Source organism: Euprymna scolopes, chromosome 12 (genome assembly GCF_053919585.1).
Source record: "Euprymna scolopes isolate OS-2025 chromosome 12, ASM5391958v1, whole genome shotgun sequence".
NCBI classification, from domain to species: Eukaryota; Metazoa; Mollusca; class Cephalopoda; order Sepiida; family Sepiolidae; genus Euprymna; species Euprymna scolopes.
Window position 1 is genome coordinate 137,448,252 of NC_136493.1, and position 18,944 is coordinate 137,467,195.

Genomic DNA, 18,944 nt, shown 5'->3' on the forward strand with positions numbered 1-18,944 from the left:
AACAATATTCGTCTACATACAACAATTGTCAACAATTTCCCTTACTCTCTATATGTGCATAAAACTAAACGAAAATTCCATGAACAAAGTTTATTTCCGATAACTGTTCATCTATTGAATATAATACAGTGGACTGCTTCCCAGCTGACTGTAACATGGTTGTTTTCCACAATAATATAAATTCTCGTTGAACCGCCCTCTTAAATACGTAATCCCCACCCATGTTCCACCATTACTGATCATCGGGGTGTTGTTTCACTGTCTATATGATATCCATTAAACTTTATCCACGAGTATCCTCTGGGGTTCGATAAACGATAACCCACCCCTCTAAGTGAAAATGTCGCCGATCAAATAACTAATGATTCAAAAGTATTCTGAGCTTTTGGAAAGTTTACATTGTTGGCAATTGTTTGGAGGGTGAATTTATGATCTGTATTGTAAAGGGAAAAACTCTTTGTCCTTGACAACAATCTTAATACAATAAAGGAGATACTTAGTCGGTATTTAAAAGAAAAAAAACGGTTGTTTTGGAAGTATTTTTTCTTTTTCAGAAAGTCAGTTAGTAGAGGTGAGTTACTCTGGTAACTGAGTATAGTTACTCTTCCTTTTTTGTTTAAGCAATTAACGTCGTCCAATATTTGTTTAAGTTCTCTTCCTTTGTAAAGACTGATGCTAACATTCACGGTCGCTCTTGTGTGCAAAAAAAAAGCAACAGAAATTATAAAAGAAAATACTCACTTATGCAAATTAGAACATTTCCAACAACATTTGAGATGAATATTATTTACGCATTTTCTCGTTGCTATTGGTAAAATAAAATATACGTAACGTTTAAGCTTACCTTATACCTAACGGGAGCTTAATATTAATACTGATATCTGTGCATCCACAAACCCGACACTCCAAATGCTTCGGAAATGTAGCATAACACATGGGGCTTGAGTAAGGGTGCTTATTTCCGGGCAATGGTGGGACACAAGTCACGATAGCAAAAATGTATTCATAGAAGTATTATCCCTGTTATTTGATGCAGTGTAATAAGGAAATTGATTTCAAATAATATTTTAATGCATGAAATAGTTGTGTTACTAGACGTGTGCATTGACAACTAAAACACTCATGTTAAAGGTAAATTATCAACTAAAACACTCATGTTAAAGATAAATTATCAACTAAAACACTCATGGTAAAGGTAAATAAAACGCAAATACATTTGTAACAAAAATTGCATTAAATTGTGAATATCTTTTATAATTTTGTTTTGTTTTGTTTTTTCCCGCCTAGACTGTTGGCATAAAGGAAAAGGATACGACATTGGACAAGGATTTAAAGACGATTGCAATTTGTGTTACTGTCACCGTAAAGATGTAGTTATTTGTTCCAAAATAGAGTGTCCTCCAAAAGGTAAATAATTTTTTTCATTTCAGTAGTGACAATAAAATTAATTCCGAAAATCGTATTCAGAAATAATCAATATCCTATTGAAAAGTACAAGCTATTGGCACATTTTTCAACATTTCATTATTCATCGAACATGCTAATCAAAATATTAATATAGGTTTATGTAATTTCTATTACGGATTTAAAAAATTGGGATAAAATTACCGCATATATTTTTGATGATATATTTTAAACATTTATTGATTATTTTATTTTGGATTGAATACTTTATCCAGATCGATATTTTAATTTTGCTTAATGTACTCTTTATCCCCCTTTGAAGATGAAATCTTTATCTCTTCAAAACAATTTTGTAGAGAATATATTTTATAACTAGACATTAGAATATTTAGACATATTCTAGACATATTCTAATTAATATTTATGAACTAAGATTCGTATCATTAAAATCACTTTGTATTCAGTGAATACACTTAGTCCTTATATGTCCCGTTTATCTCCCCTTACTATGTACCAAATGCAACTCGTTAGTTAAAACGTGTAGCTACTACTTAGGCAAATAAAATATATTAAAACTAAAATCTTTGTTCATGAATGTGCTTTTTTTATTTATTTTACTTGATAACTTTTTAAGCTAACACTGGATCTCATTATGATTTTGATTTATATCCGAGGGCTCTTTTTTGAGTAGATGGTGTTCTTTTTATGGCTGCAATCTTGTTATGGATGCTAACTGTATTTCATTATAGCTTGGTCTTGCAGGGATAGTTTCCAGTTACTTTTTTAGATTCTTTTTCGTTAGGCCTGTTGCTCCTATCACAACCGGTATAATGTCTTTCTCTTTCAGAGACTATGTCGTTTTTAAATCATTCTTGAGGTCCTTATACTTGTTCATCTGTTCTCATTCAGCTCTATTAAGGCCATAGTCATTTGGGACAGTTGTGATACTATAAAGTGGACCTGAGATTTACTTGAGTCACTTTGTGCTGATAGGGGGGGGGGCAATAGACAAAGGAATAGGAAACAATAAATAGGAAGTAGCAAACAATGAATCTGTAGGTATTTTAGAGCTTTTTAGAGTTGACATGACAATAGAAACCTACAGATTAAACAGGGAAGGGCAGCTTCTGGTAGCCGGGGTGGGGCGACCTCAGATACCAACGTAGAGGAGACAGGGAGTTGATAACTAGATGTCCTTCGCGGTGGATGTGAGTTGGAGAGTTTTTTTTATAGTTAACTGTGAAACAGAAATAGAGACGAAGGTAACATCGATAGAACGGGGAAAAGACACACACACACACAAGTCCAGCCGTCTATAATTGACATGTGAACATTAGCGTTTGTGTTTTTTCTTTCTTTGTTCCACGATTTATTATATTTATGCATTTGTGAAACCACGTGTATTCCCATCGACAGTCGCCAGCGAGAAAATAACGACCCGGCCATAAGAAGAATAGTCGAACGAAAAATCCACGATACATGACGTTGGGTGTCGACGATATGTCGGGGCCGCGCACGTCGGGTCATACAGTGACATCAATAATGAGCGCAGTATTTTTCAGGCTCGTTCTATATCATCATGTCTGGCTTGATAGCCTTGTCTTTTTTATATATCTGCCCGCCTGTACATCTTTGCATGGATCACGGTCACCTTTCCATTTGATGTTATCAGTGGTGGTTCATGATCCTATATGCTCGTTGATCTTTCGAGCTGCATCTCTCCATAGATCTTTCAATAGAGGTATTTACATACGTTTTTGAGGCGGGCAGTGTAAAGGCAATATGCCAACAGGGTTTGGCATCCCGAAACTAGGTGGTTTGGGCTTTAAATCGACGAGTGTCAAAACCTACTCTGGCTATTTGTTTATAGGCCAGCCATTTTTTTAAATCCATTTTTGAGTAAGTCTTGAGCCTTTCCCAGCTACACTGTCTTCCCGCATCAAATGGAAGTCTCCCACTCAAGAGTGAAGCATCCTTGTCTATATACTCCTGGTTCAGCACCTTTGTATACATGTAGCAATGAACAATTAAGAGAACCTCTTCATGCCTGTTCCCTACGAAATGTGAACAACAGTGTATTCTCCATCAAAATGACATTTACGTTTCTGATTTTTTTTAGATGAGGGTTGGTTATTCATATTATGTGGATTATTCGAACTACTGTTTTCATCTTGAGTGGCATTTTTACGATATTTCGGTCGATATAACCTCCGACCTTTTTTACTTACTTCATGGGGTAATATGCTCTCGTTCCGTCAACCATGGCTGGATACAGGTATTAAGTAATCTGAAACTGTATTTTTCGTTGATCCACACTGAGGATTAAACCTTTCACTTTCGGGAGAATATCACTTTACAACTGATTTTTTCCAAGTGCTCTAGCCACTGCACCGCACAAGAACTCGTGCTTCCTTCGAAATTCCTTACAAATTCCCAAGTTCGACAGAAAGATTTCGAGTTCGACAATATACACCTGAAGTTGGTCGGAGGTTGCATCGACCGAAACGTTGTTAAAATGACATTCAATATGAGAACAGTAGTCCGAAAAACTCCCATTAATACAAAAATGACTTTTATTACTTTTTACAGTATGTCTACGTTTCAATTGTATTGCACGGTTCTTTTATAAGATTGAATCATTTATTTGCAATAGGATTGTGTTATGATATTAATAACTTAGTTACAAATCAATTATTTGCAATAAGAATTTGTTATAATATTAATAATTTAGTTACAAATCAATCCTTAATTTAACCTAAATAACATTTTTAGCCATATTTTACAGTTTCGTGTATTTATATCCGTTCTTTGTTTCACTTCAAAAACATTTTTCCGAACTATATCTAGAGACTAAGGCAACGAAATGTAATACTCTGTCCAACTTTCCGAAATTTTTCCGAACTACATGTAGAGATTATGGCGACGTAATATACCTCATGCCCTAGCTAGATTTCATTCGTATTTTATTTGTATCAATGTCTATCAATACTCAGTTAAGTTTCTCGTTTTCTTTCACTTCAATCGGCATGTACTTAATTCAGTTTTCTGATTCATTTTTTTGTATAACACATTATTAAATATGATTTTTGTATCCAAAATCAGCTCTATTACACGTTATACACGTATATTGACTCGGTATTATACCCATTATGTAGGTATTATATTTGTAGCGGAATGTTCATGATTGCTTCTTTGATTAACATTTATCAGAGTTTCTTGACGTGGGATCTATTTATCATTCAATCCATCCATCCATTCATCCATAGGCTTGAGCCCCTGGAGGGCATAGTCCATCCACAGTTTTGTAGATGCTTTTGTAGCTGGAGTTCTTTTTTCGGGATGACGCTGCTGACCCCACACCCAACCTTCGCAGCTGGTACATAGAGTGTCTAGCCTTCCCAAATGGTTACCTATCTGGTAGCTCATCCTTGCTTAATTTCGGTTATCTGGCAAGATCCTGTGTGTCAACGTGATTGTGCCGTATTTGACGTGGGGTGTTGTAAACCATTTGCCTAGGGAATACTTTTTATGTTCTGGTACATTTTGTGATCAATCATGTAAAAGATTTAATTTGTATTAAGAGATTAATATTGTCTTTTGAAAACATTTAATGTAACAGAAAAAATGTTAATAAATTTAAAAGATAATTGTATAAAACTGTAAATGCGTTTTGTAAGTTATCTTTTTATTTTTGTACACAGTATGTAAGCATAAAGGGAAAGAATACAAACCTGAAGAAATCTTCTGGGACGAGTGCAATCGGTGCATCTGCGATCGTGATGGTAAAGTCCTTTGTACCCTGATGGAGTGTGATGAAAAAGGTAAATAAAATTAATCTCTGTAGGGAAAATGGTGGCTTACTATTAAAGCGCCCACGCGCGTGTGCCTCATGTGGAATCAAGCTGTGAAAGGAGGGAAGAAAAAATCAATATGGCGGCACGCACAACTTTTAAAATTAAGCGGGCTCGCAATGTAAAGCAAACTCTCGCAGTATTTGTGCCAAATCTCGCCGCTCGATCACATAAAACGAGGCCGTGGGGAAACGCATATCTGCGGTTACAAGAATCTTTGGAGACTGTTATTGCGTGTTGCTGAGTCACTTTGCTATCTTGCTTTTTTAATTTATTTTTCCCTCCTTTTTTTTTGTAACAACCTCTATATTTACAACTAGCGTAAAATAAAAATACGCTTACATATGATATATTAATTTGTCCAGATCTCGTATAAATTATTATAGGGTCTTAATTTCAAAAGTACAAGGAAAAAGTATATGAGTGCCACCAGCTAGAATCGAAACAAAAACTATAGCATTCAAAGCTGATGACGTTACCACTGTACCAACGTGACACGCATATGAACTGATTAAAAATAAACTAAAATAAATGTACAAAGTGTATAACGATTTTTTCAATTTTGAACATTTTTGACCCCTTAAAAACTATTTTAACCGGCTAAAACCCCATAAACGAAAGGCCCATAAAAAATCCAATCATTTGAGGTTACTAGCACTGCTCTCTGACTTTTAGTTTCGGAAGAGATAGAGCTTAAAATATTGAGACAGGAAACAGACAGACAGGCATAGTGACTTTTATATATTAGATCAAGATAACTCACAATATCATACCCAGAGTTAATTCTAATAAATCTGACCATTAATTAGGGACATCATCTGTATTTTTATATCTATCAAATACTAGCCTCGGTGTCCGGCATTGCCCGGGTGTTTGGGGTGTGTGTTGAGCAAAAAAAAAATGGTAGTAGGCAGGCACGAACCTCTACCGAAAAGGAGGAAAGAACGTGAAAAATTTTTAAAAAAACCGTGATGTCTTTGCCATTGCGTCCATCGCCAAAGCTGACGTGGCGAAGGTTTAAGGCTAGTCAATCGAAAAGAGGGGATGACTTTCGACAACATCTGCGAAAAAAGCGATCCCTCCTTGAAGTAAAGTGCCCAGTTGAGGGTGGAAAAATCAATAGTCTTAGCCAATTTTTCGATATTTGTTGTCCGACGGATAGGGCTTCAAAATGCTACCGATCTCGTGAAAATCCGTCGCCAGTTTCGAAAGTTTTTGCGAAACATACATACATACATGCATACATACATACATTTAAACAGACAGGTGAGATTTATATTATAGAAAACAAGCGGGGGTACCCGGCGTTGCCCCGGTGTGGTGAGGTGGGAGCGGTAAATCAAAACAAAATGGAAAATAAAGAACAAGCGAACGTAAGAAAGCTGTTTTAATATTATATAAAAAAAACAGCGAGCGTGATGCAAAATAAAGAATAAGGGAATGAAGTTCTCAAAAAATCTGAAAAACAAAAAATAGCAAACGTGATGGAAAAATAATAAAAAACGAACGACAAAATGGCGTAATTAACCCTTTGTCAATATTAAATTTTTAAAAACGAAAATAAATGTTTTCGATATGCCGGCTCCAACGTGCAATCTCAAGATAACGACGCTGCTACTATAATGATTGGTCTATGACCGCGTGAGCGGAATTGGTTCGTTTTTTTTATTTAAACTAATTCAAGAAAGACCCTTTTTGCGCATGCGTGTTTTACAAAATTGTTATGAAGGAACGATTTTTTGCTACACCTCTCTGTAGAATAGTGCCCAGTTATGGGTGAATAAATCAATGTTTTTAGTCAATTTTTTTTATATTTGTCATCCAGAGGGTCGATTTCAAAACAATACCGATGTCATGAAAATCAGTCACCCTGTCAAGTTTTAGGCATACATACATACATACATAAATTTAAAAAGACAGGTGGGATTTATATTATAGCTTAGTCTGGGTGTCCGGTGTTGCCTGGGTGTTAGGAGGTGTGTGTTGAGTAAACCAAAAAGTGGTAGTAGGCAAGTAGGATCGAACCCGTAAGGTGGAGGAGGAAAATAACGTAAAAAGAAAACTTGAGGTCGTTGCTGTTGCGCCCATCGCCAATCATGAAGTAACGTAGGCTTAAGTAAATTAAGGCTAGTTAATCGAAAAGTGTCGAGGACTTTCGAAAATATCGGCGAAAAAAAGCGACCCCTCCCTGTAGAAAAGTGGCGAGTTGAAGATGAAGGAATTCATTTTTTTATCCAATCTTTCGATATTTCTTGCACAAACGATCGCGCTTCAAAACGATGTCAATCTCGTGAAAATCCATCGCCTCTGTCGAAAGTTTTGGGTGGACATACAAACATACATACATTTAAACAGACAGGTGAGATTTATATTATAGAAGTATTCATCGTATAGATGAAATAGCACTAGTCTATTCATCGTTTCTTTTAGAGGACTAGAAGGGAGCGCCCGGCTTTTCCCGGTCACAAAATACGTTTAAATATGATATTTTAATTTGTCTAGATTTCGTATATATTATCATAGAGTAGTGATTTCAAACATAAAGAAAAGTATTTATGCGTCATAAGTTATAATTGAAACCGAAACATTCAACGTTCGTGACTTTACCGCTGTACCAACGGGACACGCATATAAACCGATTAAAAAGTAAAAATTATAAATACATTAAACTGTACAAAAATGTTTTACGATTTTTTTCAATTTTGCCCATTTTTGGCCCCTTAACAATTCTACCTAGTTAAAGGCCCATAAAAGAACGATCCGTAAGAAATCCAATCATTTGAGGCCCCTAGCACCGCTCTGCGACTTTTAGTTTCGGAGAAGATAGAGTTTCAAAATATGGAGACAGACAGACATATCGTTCGATATATTAGATTATATTATTACAAATAATGTAGATACTTTATTGTGACTTAATTGTGATCTGATTATGGTTTTAGTAAAATAATTTCCGATTGACTTTTTTATAATTTTTCTGGATGAGTCTTTTCATTTTACTTAATTATTTTCAGAGACGATTGAAGTAGTTTTCACCTGTGTAGAACTATGTACAGTGTAACCCCAATATAAGAAACCCGAATATAAGAAAAAACGGATATAAGTGAAATTTTCACTATATATAAAACCCCTGGATATAAAGGTAACCCGGATATAAGAGTGTTGTAGGGACCATGGTAGAAGTCTCTTATATAGGGGTTACACTGTATTAATACCATCATGAATAGTGCGAACAGTTTTCGTAAGACACTCTTTTTTTTTTTTTTTTTTTTTGCAGATTTACCTTAAAGTTATATTTCAGACGTTTACATTGTCTATTCTTTGACCAATTCTGTTTTCTTTCTGGAGATCATCTGCCTGTTTACAAGTTTTAATTAGAAATATTTATCTACAAGAAGCGGCAAATTGTACAAGAAAACTATTCCACGTATACAAGAGTCGTCCCAAAAGTAAAGCATCCTATGTTTTAACTTAAAAAGTTGAAGACGGGAGTAGTACCATTAAAACAAGCGGCCTTTTATGCTTCAAAATTTATTTTCATACATAATCACAACCATTCTCACTGTACTTTTGGCAATGATGAATGATGGCTATGCATGGGCGTCTGGAGCGCGCCTTCTCATTCGAGGGTCGTCTTTAAAGTAAAAATTTTCTTTTAACTTGAAAAGTTAAAGAGCTACGAAGACGAGTGATGGATTTGCATGGAGATCCGGGGTTTTTGGAAAGTTTATATTTAGGAGGAATATTATTTACGTATTTTTCTCATTGTTATTTGTAAACTAAGATATACCTTATATTAAACTTATCTTGTACCTAGCGGATACTTAACATTAAAACTAATAGTGTGCGTCCACAGAATCGTTCTAAGAGTAAAGCTTTCTATTTTTTAAACTCAAAAAGTTGAAGAGCTACGAAGACGAGATTCGTACCATTAAAATGAGCGACCTTTTGTGCTCCATAATTTATTTTTCTACATAGGCATCGCCATTCTAAATGCATTTTTGTCAATAATTCAATGACATATCTACGCTTCTAATGCGCATCCATGACAGAGGTTGTTTAGAGTATCGCATCGTCAATATCTGCCGCAGAGAGATGAAATTCTGAGGTCATGAATGCATAAGCGCAATCATCATAACAATGTAATTTGTAATCCCGCATTTTTTCTCAATATTTTTATGGGTTTTTTTCTTTTGTTTGTAAAATCGGAGCGAAGTTTCGATCTATGTGCGTAGAGTGTTTATGTTTTCTTTCATTGCTTTATTTTCCGATGTTTTCTTAAATCAGAAAGATATCTGATTTGTATTAAATATTCTCATTTGAAAACATTTAACATAAATCATAAATGAAGGTATAAAGATAATTATATTACAATAGAAAAATGCGAGCATGAAAAGTAATATGGTTAAGCTTAAACATGGAAATGTAAACGACTAGTTTTTAAAACTGGAAAAGAAAAGGACAGGATGATCTAGTAAAAAATATAATAAATTTATAACTTAAAATATTGCAGCGTTAAGAATTGATTATATAATGTTAAATAGAATTTAGAAAAAAGATTTAATGCTGCAATATTTTAAGGTATAAATTTAGTATATTTTTTACTAGAAGATCTTGTCCTTTCCTTTCCAGTTGTAACATGTTTACTTTTCCATGTTTAAACTTAACTATATTACTTTTTATGTTCGCATTTTTCTATTGTAATCCATGGTTTTTTCATGCTTCCGATAACTTCACTTAGTCTTTGTTTAATTTCAGTCTTGATTTTTCCCTCAACAACATAACATGCACATATGTAATAACAATGTACGACACTCGTATGCTTTCAATAAAATCCCTCCAATTATTTTCCTTTCATTCTTTCATTCTGTTTGTTTCACTTGTTACTTCTCTTTTTCGCGACAGCAGTGAATTAGTAGCTGAAGCGACGTGGGTGCTATGGAAACCAGTCATAAAAACGTTGCTCACCTCCTTATCAACACCGCTAAATTTATCATAAGTTTTGTTTTACTGCACGAAAATTGAAAATGTTTTTTTTCACAACATAGTTAAGAAGGTGATCTATAAACTGTAATAATTGTTTGACAGTTGGACGGAAAATGAGTGAAGCTTTAAAGCAGTTCTAAATTACTAAAACTGCCACATAACCATATATTCAAACACTAGCGTGTTTGAATGATAATGTTTTAAATGTGTTTTGTACTAAATTATCTGTTTTTTTTACGCAGTTTGTTGGCATGAAGGAAACGGGTATTACGTTGGAGAGAGCTTTAAAGACGGTTGCAATTTATGTCTCTGCCATCGTGGCGGTAAAATCAGTTGTACCAAAAAGGCTTGTCCACCAAAAGGTAAGTAAACTTAATTTTTATATTTACAGTAAAAATAACTTCGAAAATCATATTCAGAGATAATCAATATCTTATTTTAAAAAAGCACGGTAAAGTCAGTTGTACTAAAAACGCCTGTCCACTAAAAGGTAAATAAACTTTATCTTTCTATTGATAAGGAGAGTAACTCTGTTAATACTATTCAATTATGATGAATATCTTTAAACCCCTATCAGCTATTCACAGCTTTATCAGTATTTCAATATCAAACATGCTCATAAAATATTACCAAAAGTTTATGTAAATTACTTACGCTTGTGAGTATGCTGTACATTCACCCATGTATGGAGTATTGTTGTCATATTTGGACTATGCATCTGCTACTAGTCTCTCCCTCTTAGACGGTGTTCAAAAGAGAGTCACCAACCTAATAGGCGCCACACTATTAGCTAGGCTTAAACCTCTGTCCCATCGACGAAATGTTGCATCCTCCTGCCTGTTTTACAAGTATTTTAACAGTAGGTGCTTCGACGAGCTACATGTCCTCAGAGCCTCTCGACACAAATACCCCCGACAAATACGATAAACAGTTAAATCCCACCCGTACACAGTAGAAATACCTAGATGTGATAAGGCATTCTATTCTAATAGTTTTTTTCCTTAGCACTGCTCGACTTTGGAATTCCCTTTCGGGTTCCTGCTTCCTTGACTGTACTGACATGCAGAAAGTCAAGTGTAATGTAAACAGACATCTTGCTGTTCAACTCTCTAGATAGAACCCCTGCAAATAATGTCTTGGATAGTAGCTCCTGAATCAAAGTTGAACTGTGCTTTGTTTGGGGTGAAAATGCAATTAAAATTGTCTCTCACGCAATTAAAAATTGAGAAACATAGTTTTCGATATTTCTTCATTTTCAAATTGATTGGTATTTATTGCGTATTATATGTTATTTATTGAATATATATTGCGTTTTCATGTCTGCTTAATGTCTGATTTTTTGGACATCTTTAAATTCATTTCTCCTTGTTTGTATTGGTGAGAGGTTTACAGGCCATCATTAATTTTTTATCTAATAAAACTTTTAGAGGGGGGAGGCTTTATAGCTATTCTGAAATGTTATTGCTCGTTATATACACTCATTGGAATATTCCCTTATCAATTTCTATATTGTTAATACTCATGATCATCAAAAGAAAAAAAACTTTCACAAGTCTTAAAAATCTACAGGTTTTGTAAAACAGATATTGGGATGATCTGACATTGAATTTCTTGATTAATTTTCATGGAAAATGTGTGATGTAATATTTTCAAACATAAGGCGAGACAACTGATAAAATCGCGTCTAGTTTATAAATTTAAATACAAATTTTAGTTTATATTTTAACAGATATTCGAATTATTTGAAATTAGATTTCCGGTTCTTGGTGGATTTTATGGAAAATGTATAATGCAATATTTTCGGACAGAGAGGGTCTTTACAGCTTTCTACTATATATCCAAAATGCAAGTCGTAATTCAGTAAATAAAACCTTTTTAAAGTTAAATTTTTGCCGTCATTCTTGTTTATGAATTTCGCTTTTATGTGTAGGAATACAAAATAAAACGAACATTTTCACACCTGTGTCTCATGGAAGATGAAAAGCAGAATAGTGGCCATAAAAAATAACGTCATCTGTTAGTTGCATTGTATGGAATACTTGACTTTACTATTGGCTTTAAAGAAGTGGCAACTAAATAGAATTCCAAATTTAATACTTTATACTCCTGACATCTATTTAAATTATTTACAAATCAACCAATCGGGAATGTTCATTAGTGGAAAAAACAAGAACAGATATTCAATCATCGATTACTTATTGTAGTCGATCCGATAATTTTTTTCAATACTATACACTACACAAGATTTGCCATTTTGGAAATACAAAATTCAAAATGGCGTCTATAACAGCTCAGTGCGCAATTATTCAGTTTTGTTATTCGTCACAATCCTTGATTACTCCTTTATAAATATAAATTATATCTCAATTTTCGTTTCCTCACACTGTCCTCTCGGAAGGTAACGCTTGGAAACATTATTTACAATAAGTTTTTTTTTTCATTGAAGAATTTGTTTCTTTTAAAATTTCAATCGGAAAACAATCAACAAATTTTATATAAATCAATTTTCTGTGTATATTTCTGTTATTCGTTCCATTTTACGGGCATTTTTAGACTACCTCTAGAAGCTTTAGCGGCAGAATATTTAATATTATACGTTTTGGGGGTAAGAGAAAACACGCAGTTTATTTTCTTGATTTTCTTCGCATCAATTTGATAAATAATCAGTGAAATTTACTTTTACTCTGGTCTGGTCAATACGTTCTTCATTTAGTTCCAGATTACTACTTTTACATTACCAAGAAAAGACTGTATGTTCGCCCAAAATTGTTATTCTTACGCATTGCACACGACTCCGGGTCCACCATTGTTTAGGTGCTCTATATTTAGAGAGATTGTTCATGCTCTTTTCTGAAATGAAATGTATTCAGTTTTCTTTCTTTCCAGGTGTGCGTTTTGGAGTTTCCAAAGTTATAAATAGATCTTATTTGTATTAATTTGTTTTTATTCCGGACTATTATTCGCATCTTTATTAGTTGTTGTTTCACGACGTTTCGGCCAACTATTCCTCCGGCTTTCGTCAGGTGGTAAGTGCGACGGATAGAAACTTCGAATCTCCTAACTGCATTCTCAGCAATCACTGCCATCCGTAGTTGTCGTCTCACCACGTCTGGAACCGTAGAGATTCAACGTCTCTATCAACTACGCCACGAGCCTCGTTGTATTAGTAGAAAATAAAATTGTCCGTTTTGTATCCAAAATTATTTTTTACACGTTGTGCATGATCTCAGACTCGTTATATTTTAGGTATTATGTTTTTTTCGGCGACATTGTAAATGAGGTTTAGTTAGGTTTTTTTCTGTAATCAACATGTATTGGAGTTTCATTTTTTGTTTGAAAACCGGGAAAAATTCTACCCGCTGTGATATGCGATACGTTTTTGTATGATTTCGAAGTTTTGTAATAATAGGACAAAACATTGATTTTTGACAAAATGAACAAAACAGAAAAAAAAACGTAAATATTCTTTTTAAAATAATTCTATAAAATTGAAAATAAGTTTTGTAAATTCTTTTTTATTTTATTTTTACCCAGTATGCGAGTATAAAGGGATAAAATACAACTATGGAGAACGTTTCTGGATCGAATGCAATCGTTGCACTTGCCATGAAAACGGTCAAATCAGTTGTACACGAAAAGGTTGTCCTGAAAAAGGTAAATCTGTATATTGATAATAAGCATTTCTCCGAAAGTCATACTCAGTAATAATCAATATTCTATTAATTCCAACAATTTATTCACGGGTTTATCTGCATTTTGATATTTATCCAACATGTTCATCTAATTTATAAAACTCACTATGCCTTCATATTTAAAACTCTATTTCCTCCGAAACTAAAAGTAGCAGAGCGGCGCTATGCAGCCTCAAATGATTGGACTTTTTGTGGACCATTCTGTTATGGGTTGTTAGAGGGTTAAAATAGTTTTTAAGGGGTCAAAAAGGGGATCAGAAAAGAGTTAAAAAGAGGTAAAAAATGGTTCAAAATTGAAAACAAACCGTTATATAATTTTTACATTCAGGTTAGTTTAATCAGTTCATATGTGTGTTACGTTGGTACAGTGGTAACGTCACCAGCTTTGAATGTTACGGGTTTTGATTTTGGTTTCAATTCTAGCTGATCACGCCCAAATATTTATTTTTACTTTTGAAATTACGACTCGATAATAATATATACGAAATCGGGATGAATTAAATATCATATTTGAGCGTATTTTACGAAAGCCAGGTGTCCTACCTCGCTAATATTATATATAAAATAAATTAGTCTATTTACCGTTTCTTTTTAGCCAAAAGCCATCTATGGCAAAACACCAAGGGCCGTAAATGACAAAGTTCTCTCTGATTCTCTCTCCTCTGATTTTGAGCGCGTGGTACAATGGGGTAAGAGGTGGCTGGTTACCTTTAATGCATCTAAAACCAAGCTCCTATATTTACATCATAAACGCTCTGATCCCCATCTGGCATTAATTGAAATGGATGGCTCTCGTCTAGGGGAGGCCCCATGTTTTTATAAGCTTCTGGGTTTGACCTTTACCCCTGATCTGAAATGGAACACATACATCAAGTCTGTGGCCAAGGTCGCTGGGAATATGGTGGGATCCTTCTACCGCTGCAGAAGACATCTCACTAATGATGCAATTCTGTATCTATATAAAAGCTAGCTTTTATATAGATAGAGAATTGCATCATCAAGTACGTCCACATCTGGGCAGGAGCTGCTAAAAACAGCCTATCTTGCCTTGACAGAGTACAAAATAGATTTCGTGGCTTAGTGGTGGATGCCCTTTTCTCTTCCCTGCAACCTCTCTCCCACAGAAGAGATGTTGCGAGTCTATCTTCGTTTTATCGTTATTTCCATGGCAAGTGCTCGTCTGAGCTCCAATATCTCCCCCCTCGCCAATCTTTCTTGAAAAGCACCCGTCTGGCTGAAACCACTGTCAATAATTTTACCCACTCTTTATCTGTGCTTAAATCAAAACGTAGATTCCATGAACAAAGCTTCTTTCTTAAAACTTCACACCTGTGGAACTCTCTGCCGCTTGCCTGTTTCCCACCTGACTTCAACTTGGATGTCTTCAAGTCCAACATAAACAAATTCCTGATGAACCGCCCCTTAAGTAATGACACTTTATCAAATCTCCGATACTAACTATTACTACGATACTATCCAATGGATTACTGTACACACAATAACCCTTATCCCCGAGTGGCTTCTGGACCTTTGATTTGTTTTATTTATTTGTGTATTTATGGTTAAGCTTCATTCATGCTATAGAACCATATATTCTCTACTATTATATAAAGTCACTTTGTATGCGAGTGTTTAGAAACGGCTGAGCTTATCTTTTGCAAGTTTCACGTAAAGCTAATTTATATTTCTGGCAGTGTTCTTTGATATGTTTAATACAGAAAATTATCCTATAAGTATCGAAAATCGAAAAATCCGATCCTAAAAATAGTCTTTCTTTCTAATAGATAAAAAAAAATGACAAGGTAACATTTTACGTTTCACCGAGCATTCAACTAGAAATCGAATGGTTCCCTTGCTCAAACCAAAGTGTACCACACCATTTTAATTTTAATTTTTTTTCTCATTAATAAGTTCAATTTATGATAAAACAAGTACTATTTAAAATCACCGCAAATTATTTCTTCGTTTTCATATTTTAAAACTAAGCATTAATCAGAAGTAACTTTTTCCAGGGCATTGATCGTCAAACTTAAATATCAGCTGACAATCTTTCACGAGAAACACCCGTCTGGCTTAAACTACTGTCAATAATTTTACCCACTCTTTATCTGTGCCTAAATCCAAACGTAGATTCCATGAGCAAAGCTTCTTTATTAGAACTGCACGCCAGTGGAACTCTCTGCCGCTTGCCCGTTTCCCACCTGACTACAACTTGGACGTCTTCAAGTCCAACATAAACAAACTCCTGACAAACCGCCCCCTTAAGTAAGACACTCTATCAAACCCCCCAATACTAATGATTACTACACTACTCTCTCATTGATTACTGTACACGCAATAACCCTTATCCCTGAGCGGCCTTCGGGCTTTGATAAGTGGTGACCCCCATGTAAAAAAAACCAAACAATTTGATATTGTAAACAAACACAGACGGAATTATAATTATTATTTTATTATACATTTATATTTTGAATAAGTCCACCGGGCAAATTATTCCTCGTAATAGATACTATTCAATAGAGGATTGATTCTATAATAATACATACGCAATCTACATGAATTAAAATATCATGTTTAAGCGTATTGTACGACCGGACAATGCCGGACGTAAAGCTAGTTAAAAACAAAATAAATAAAAACATGAATAAAGCCATAAAGATAATTGTGTGAAATTCTTAATACGTTTTCGTAATTTTTATCTGCATTTTCAACTCAGATTGCTGGCATGAAGGGAAAGGATACGATGTTGGACAAAAATTTAAAGACGGTTGCAATTGGTGCGTTTGTCATCCTAAGGGTGAAGTTAGTTGTCATGGAAAATTTTGTCCACCAAAGGGTAAGTAAACTTTTATTTTCGTATTGAGAAAAAAAGTAACTCTTCTGCAATAAAAGACACATACACATTATTATGTTTTGGATCAGTTAAATTCTGCTGACAAGTTTGTCTTGAATAAGAAGATGTAATTTTTTATAAGGAAATAATATTGTCTTTCGAAAACAATAAAAACATAAAAAAGTAAATACATTCAAAAAAGATAATTATATAAAATGTTTAATATGTTTTGTATTTTTTATATTTTATTTTGTACCCAGAAGGTACGTATGAATTAAAAGAGTACAAATATAGACAAAACTTCTAGGGCAAGTGCAATTTTAATTTTTTTTCATAGGCATTTTACGCATGCTATATTGCTGTAGCTTTGCAGGCAGGTAATAACCAAGACAAACACATTAGTATAATTAACAAGACGTGTATCAACAATTAAACTATGTTACAGAAGTATATGTCATAATTCTGGAGGCATAACTGCCACGCATTGCTACATAATAACGTGTTATATTTCACTACATTTGTAGTTTTTGAGCAAGTCTATTATTCTTGAAATAGGTATAACAGCTTACTCCATAATATCTGTAAACGACGATTCGTGCATCAAACAATATCTTTTTTGTACGCATTCTATAGATCCACGCTCGACTTAATTTAGGTTGGTTGGTTTGCTGTTTTTGTTTTATGGCATATCTACACTTTTCAGGTTATTTAATGCCGAATCCATAGATTTTGAAGAAAAATTTTTTAATAAAATATATTTGTTCTTTTCAAGTCGGTTTCTATTTAACCCATAGTTTGGCCCTAACAGAGTGGACCTGGGAGCAATGACGATTAAAGGTTGATTTCACACTCCCCAAAGCTCTCAAGCTGGGGTCTCACTATCAGATATAGTTTAAGGTCATATCCAGGACCTTAATTTAAGAATTATAATTTTCTGCGACAATGTTCCTGATTACACTTTTAGTCAACATTTATTGTTTTTATATTATATTGCTTTAAACTATAAAGGGATATTCCCGCTATTGCGTAGTGCTAATTCTTTATTACTTCGTCCTCGTATAATTTACTTCCACTACCAGGGCGCCTTTCATTAGAAAGACATTTGATATGTATTAGATAATAAAATTGTATTTAAAGAAATAAAAGTAACATTAAACAACGTAAATAAATAAAAAACACAACTGTATAAAATTGTGAACGTGTTTTGTGTGTGATTTTTGTTTTATTTTTTACCCAGGGTGTGTGCATGAAGGAAGAAAATATAAATATGGAGAAAGCTTCTGGGACAAGTGCAATAGTTGCATCTGCGTTGGTAACGGTAACATTATTTGTACCCTAAAAGGTTGTCCAGATAAAGGTAAATATAATCCATCTCTGTACTAACATTCAAGAAAACTAAAACGATCACAGCAAGAGTTAATTAATATATTATGAAATCAATCGATTCATTCACCAATAAACATAACTAAACATATCATATCCAGAACTAATGAATTCAGTATTAAATTCAACGATTCATTTTCGAGTTCATCTGCAATTTAATAGTTATCAAATTGTAACGTTATACATCTTTTCTTTAACGGTGTCGTTACATTTCAACGTAACCAACACGTTGTAGACTCCGTAGCAAGGAACATAAGAAGGGAAAAACAAAAGCCTTTATATATGTTTATTAGTCGCATGCAAGTCGGTCGGTCTGTCGGTTGGTCTGTCCGTAACACTTTTATGCTTGGCCTTTTTGGTTAAGATCAAAGGTCTGTTGTTAATAGATGCTGTTCTTAGCTTTTTAAGTTTTTCTTGGCTTTTTGGCCAAGCGTGGCTCCCCAGGAAACTTTCCTTTAAGGGTAGAGCTGAGGCGTGCGCCACTTACGTCTTTCCTCTCATCCTTTACCGACTGGCCGTAATTCCCCTGCCTGCACAACACCTAACAGCTCTTGTCGAACTCTTGTCCTCGCTTCTTTGAGACAGAGGAAGACACTGGGTGAGCAGACAGGTCTGTATTCAACGTCCGTGTGAGGGAGGCTTGGAAATGTCGGACTTGAAGTGTCATCGAGACGCTGAGAGGCTGGCCTTCCTGAGCCACTACATGCAAGATGACTAACCATGGCACCCCGTAGTTACTCCCGCCTTCCCCGACCTCGTTCTCGCCCCTTCTATTGAGAGCCGTCGCAGGCCGCGGGG

At 34.5% G+C, this 18,944-nt stretch overlaps 1 protein-coding gene across 1 annotated transcript in view; it reads left to right on the forward strand.

Moving 5' to 3' along the window:
• LOC145291110 (uncharacterized) overlaps positions 1–18,944 on the forward strand; it is a 129,705-nt gene that overhangs the window by 46,194 nt on the left and 64,567 nt on the right. The window contains exons 16-21 of the mRNA XM_080136626.1: positions 1,288–1,407; positions 5,106–5,225; positions 10,481–10,600; positions 13,773–13,892; positions 16,647–16,766; positions 18,001–18,120. Coding sequence (XP_079992752.1) covers positions 1,288–1,407; positions 5,106–5,225; positions 10,481–10,600; positions 13,773–13,892; positions 16,647–16,766; positions 18,001–18,120 — 720 coding nt within the window. The remainder of the gene's footprint in view (positions 1–1,287; positions 1,408–5,105; positions 5,226–10,480; positions 10,601–13,772; positions 13,893–16,646; positions 16,767–18,000; positions 18,121–18,944) is intronic.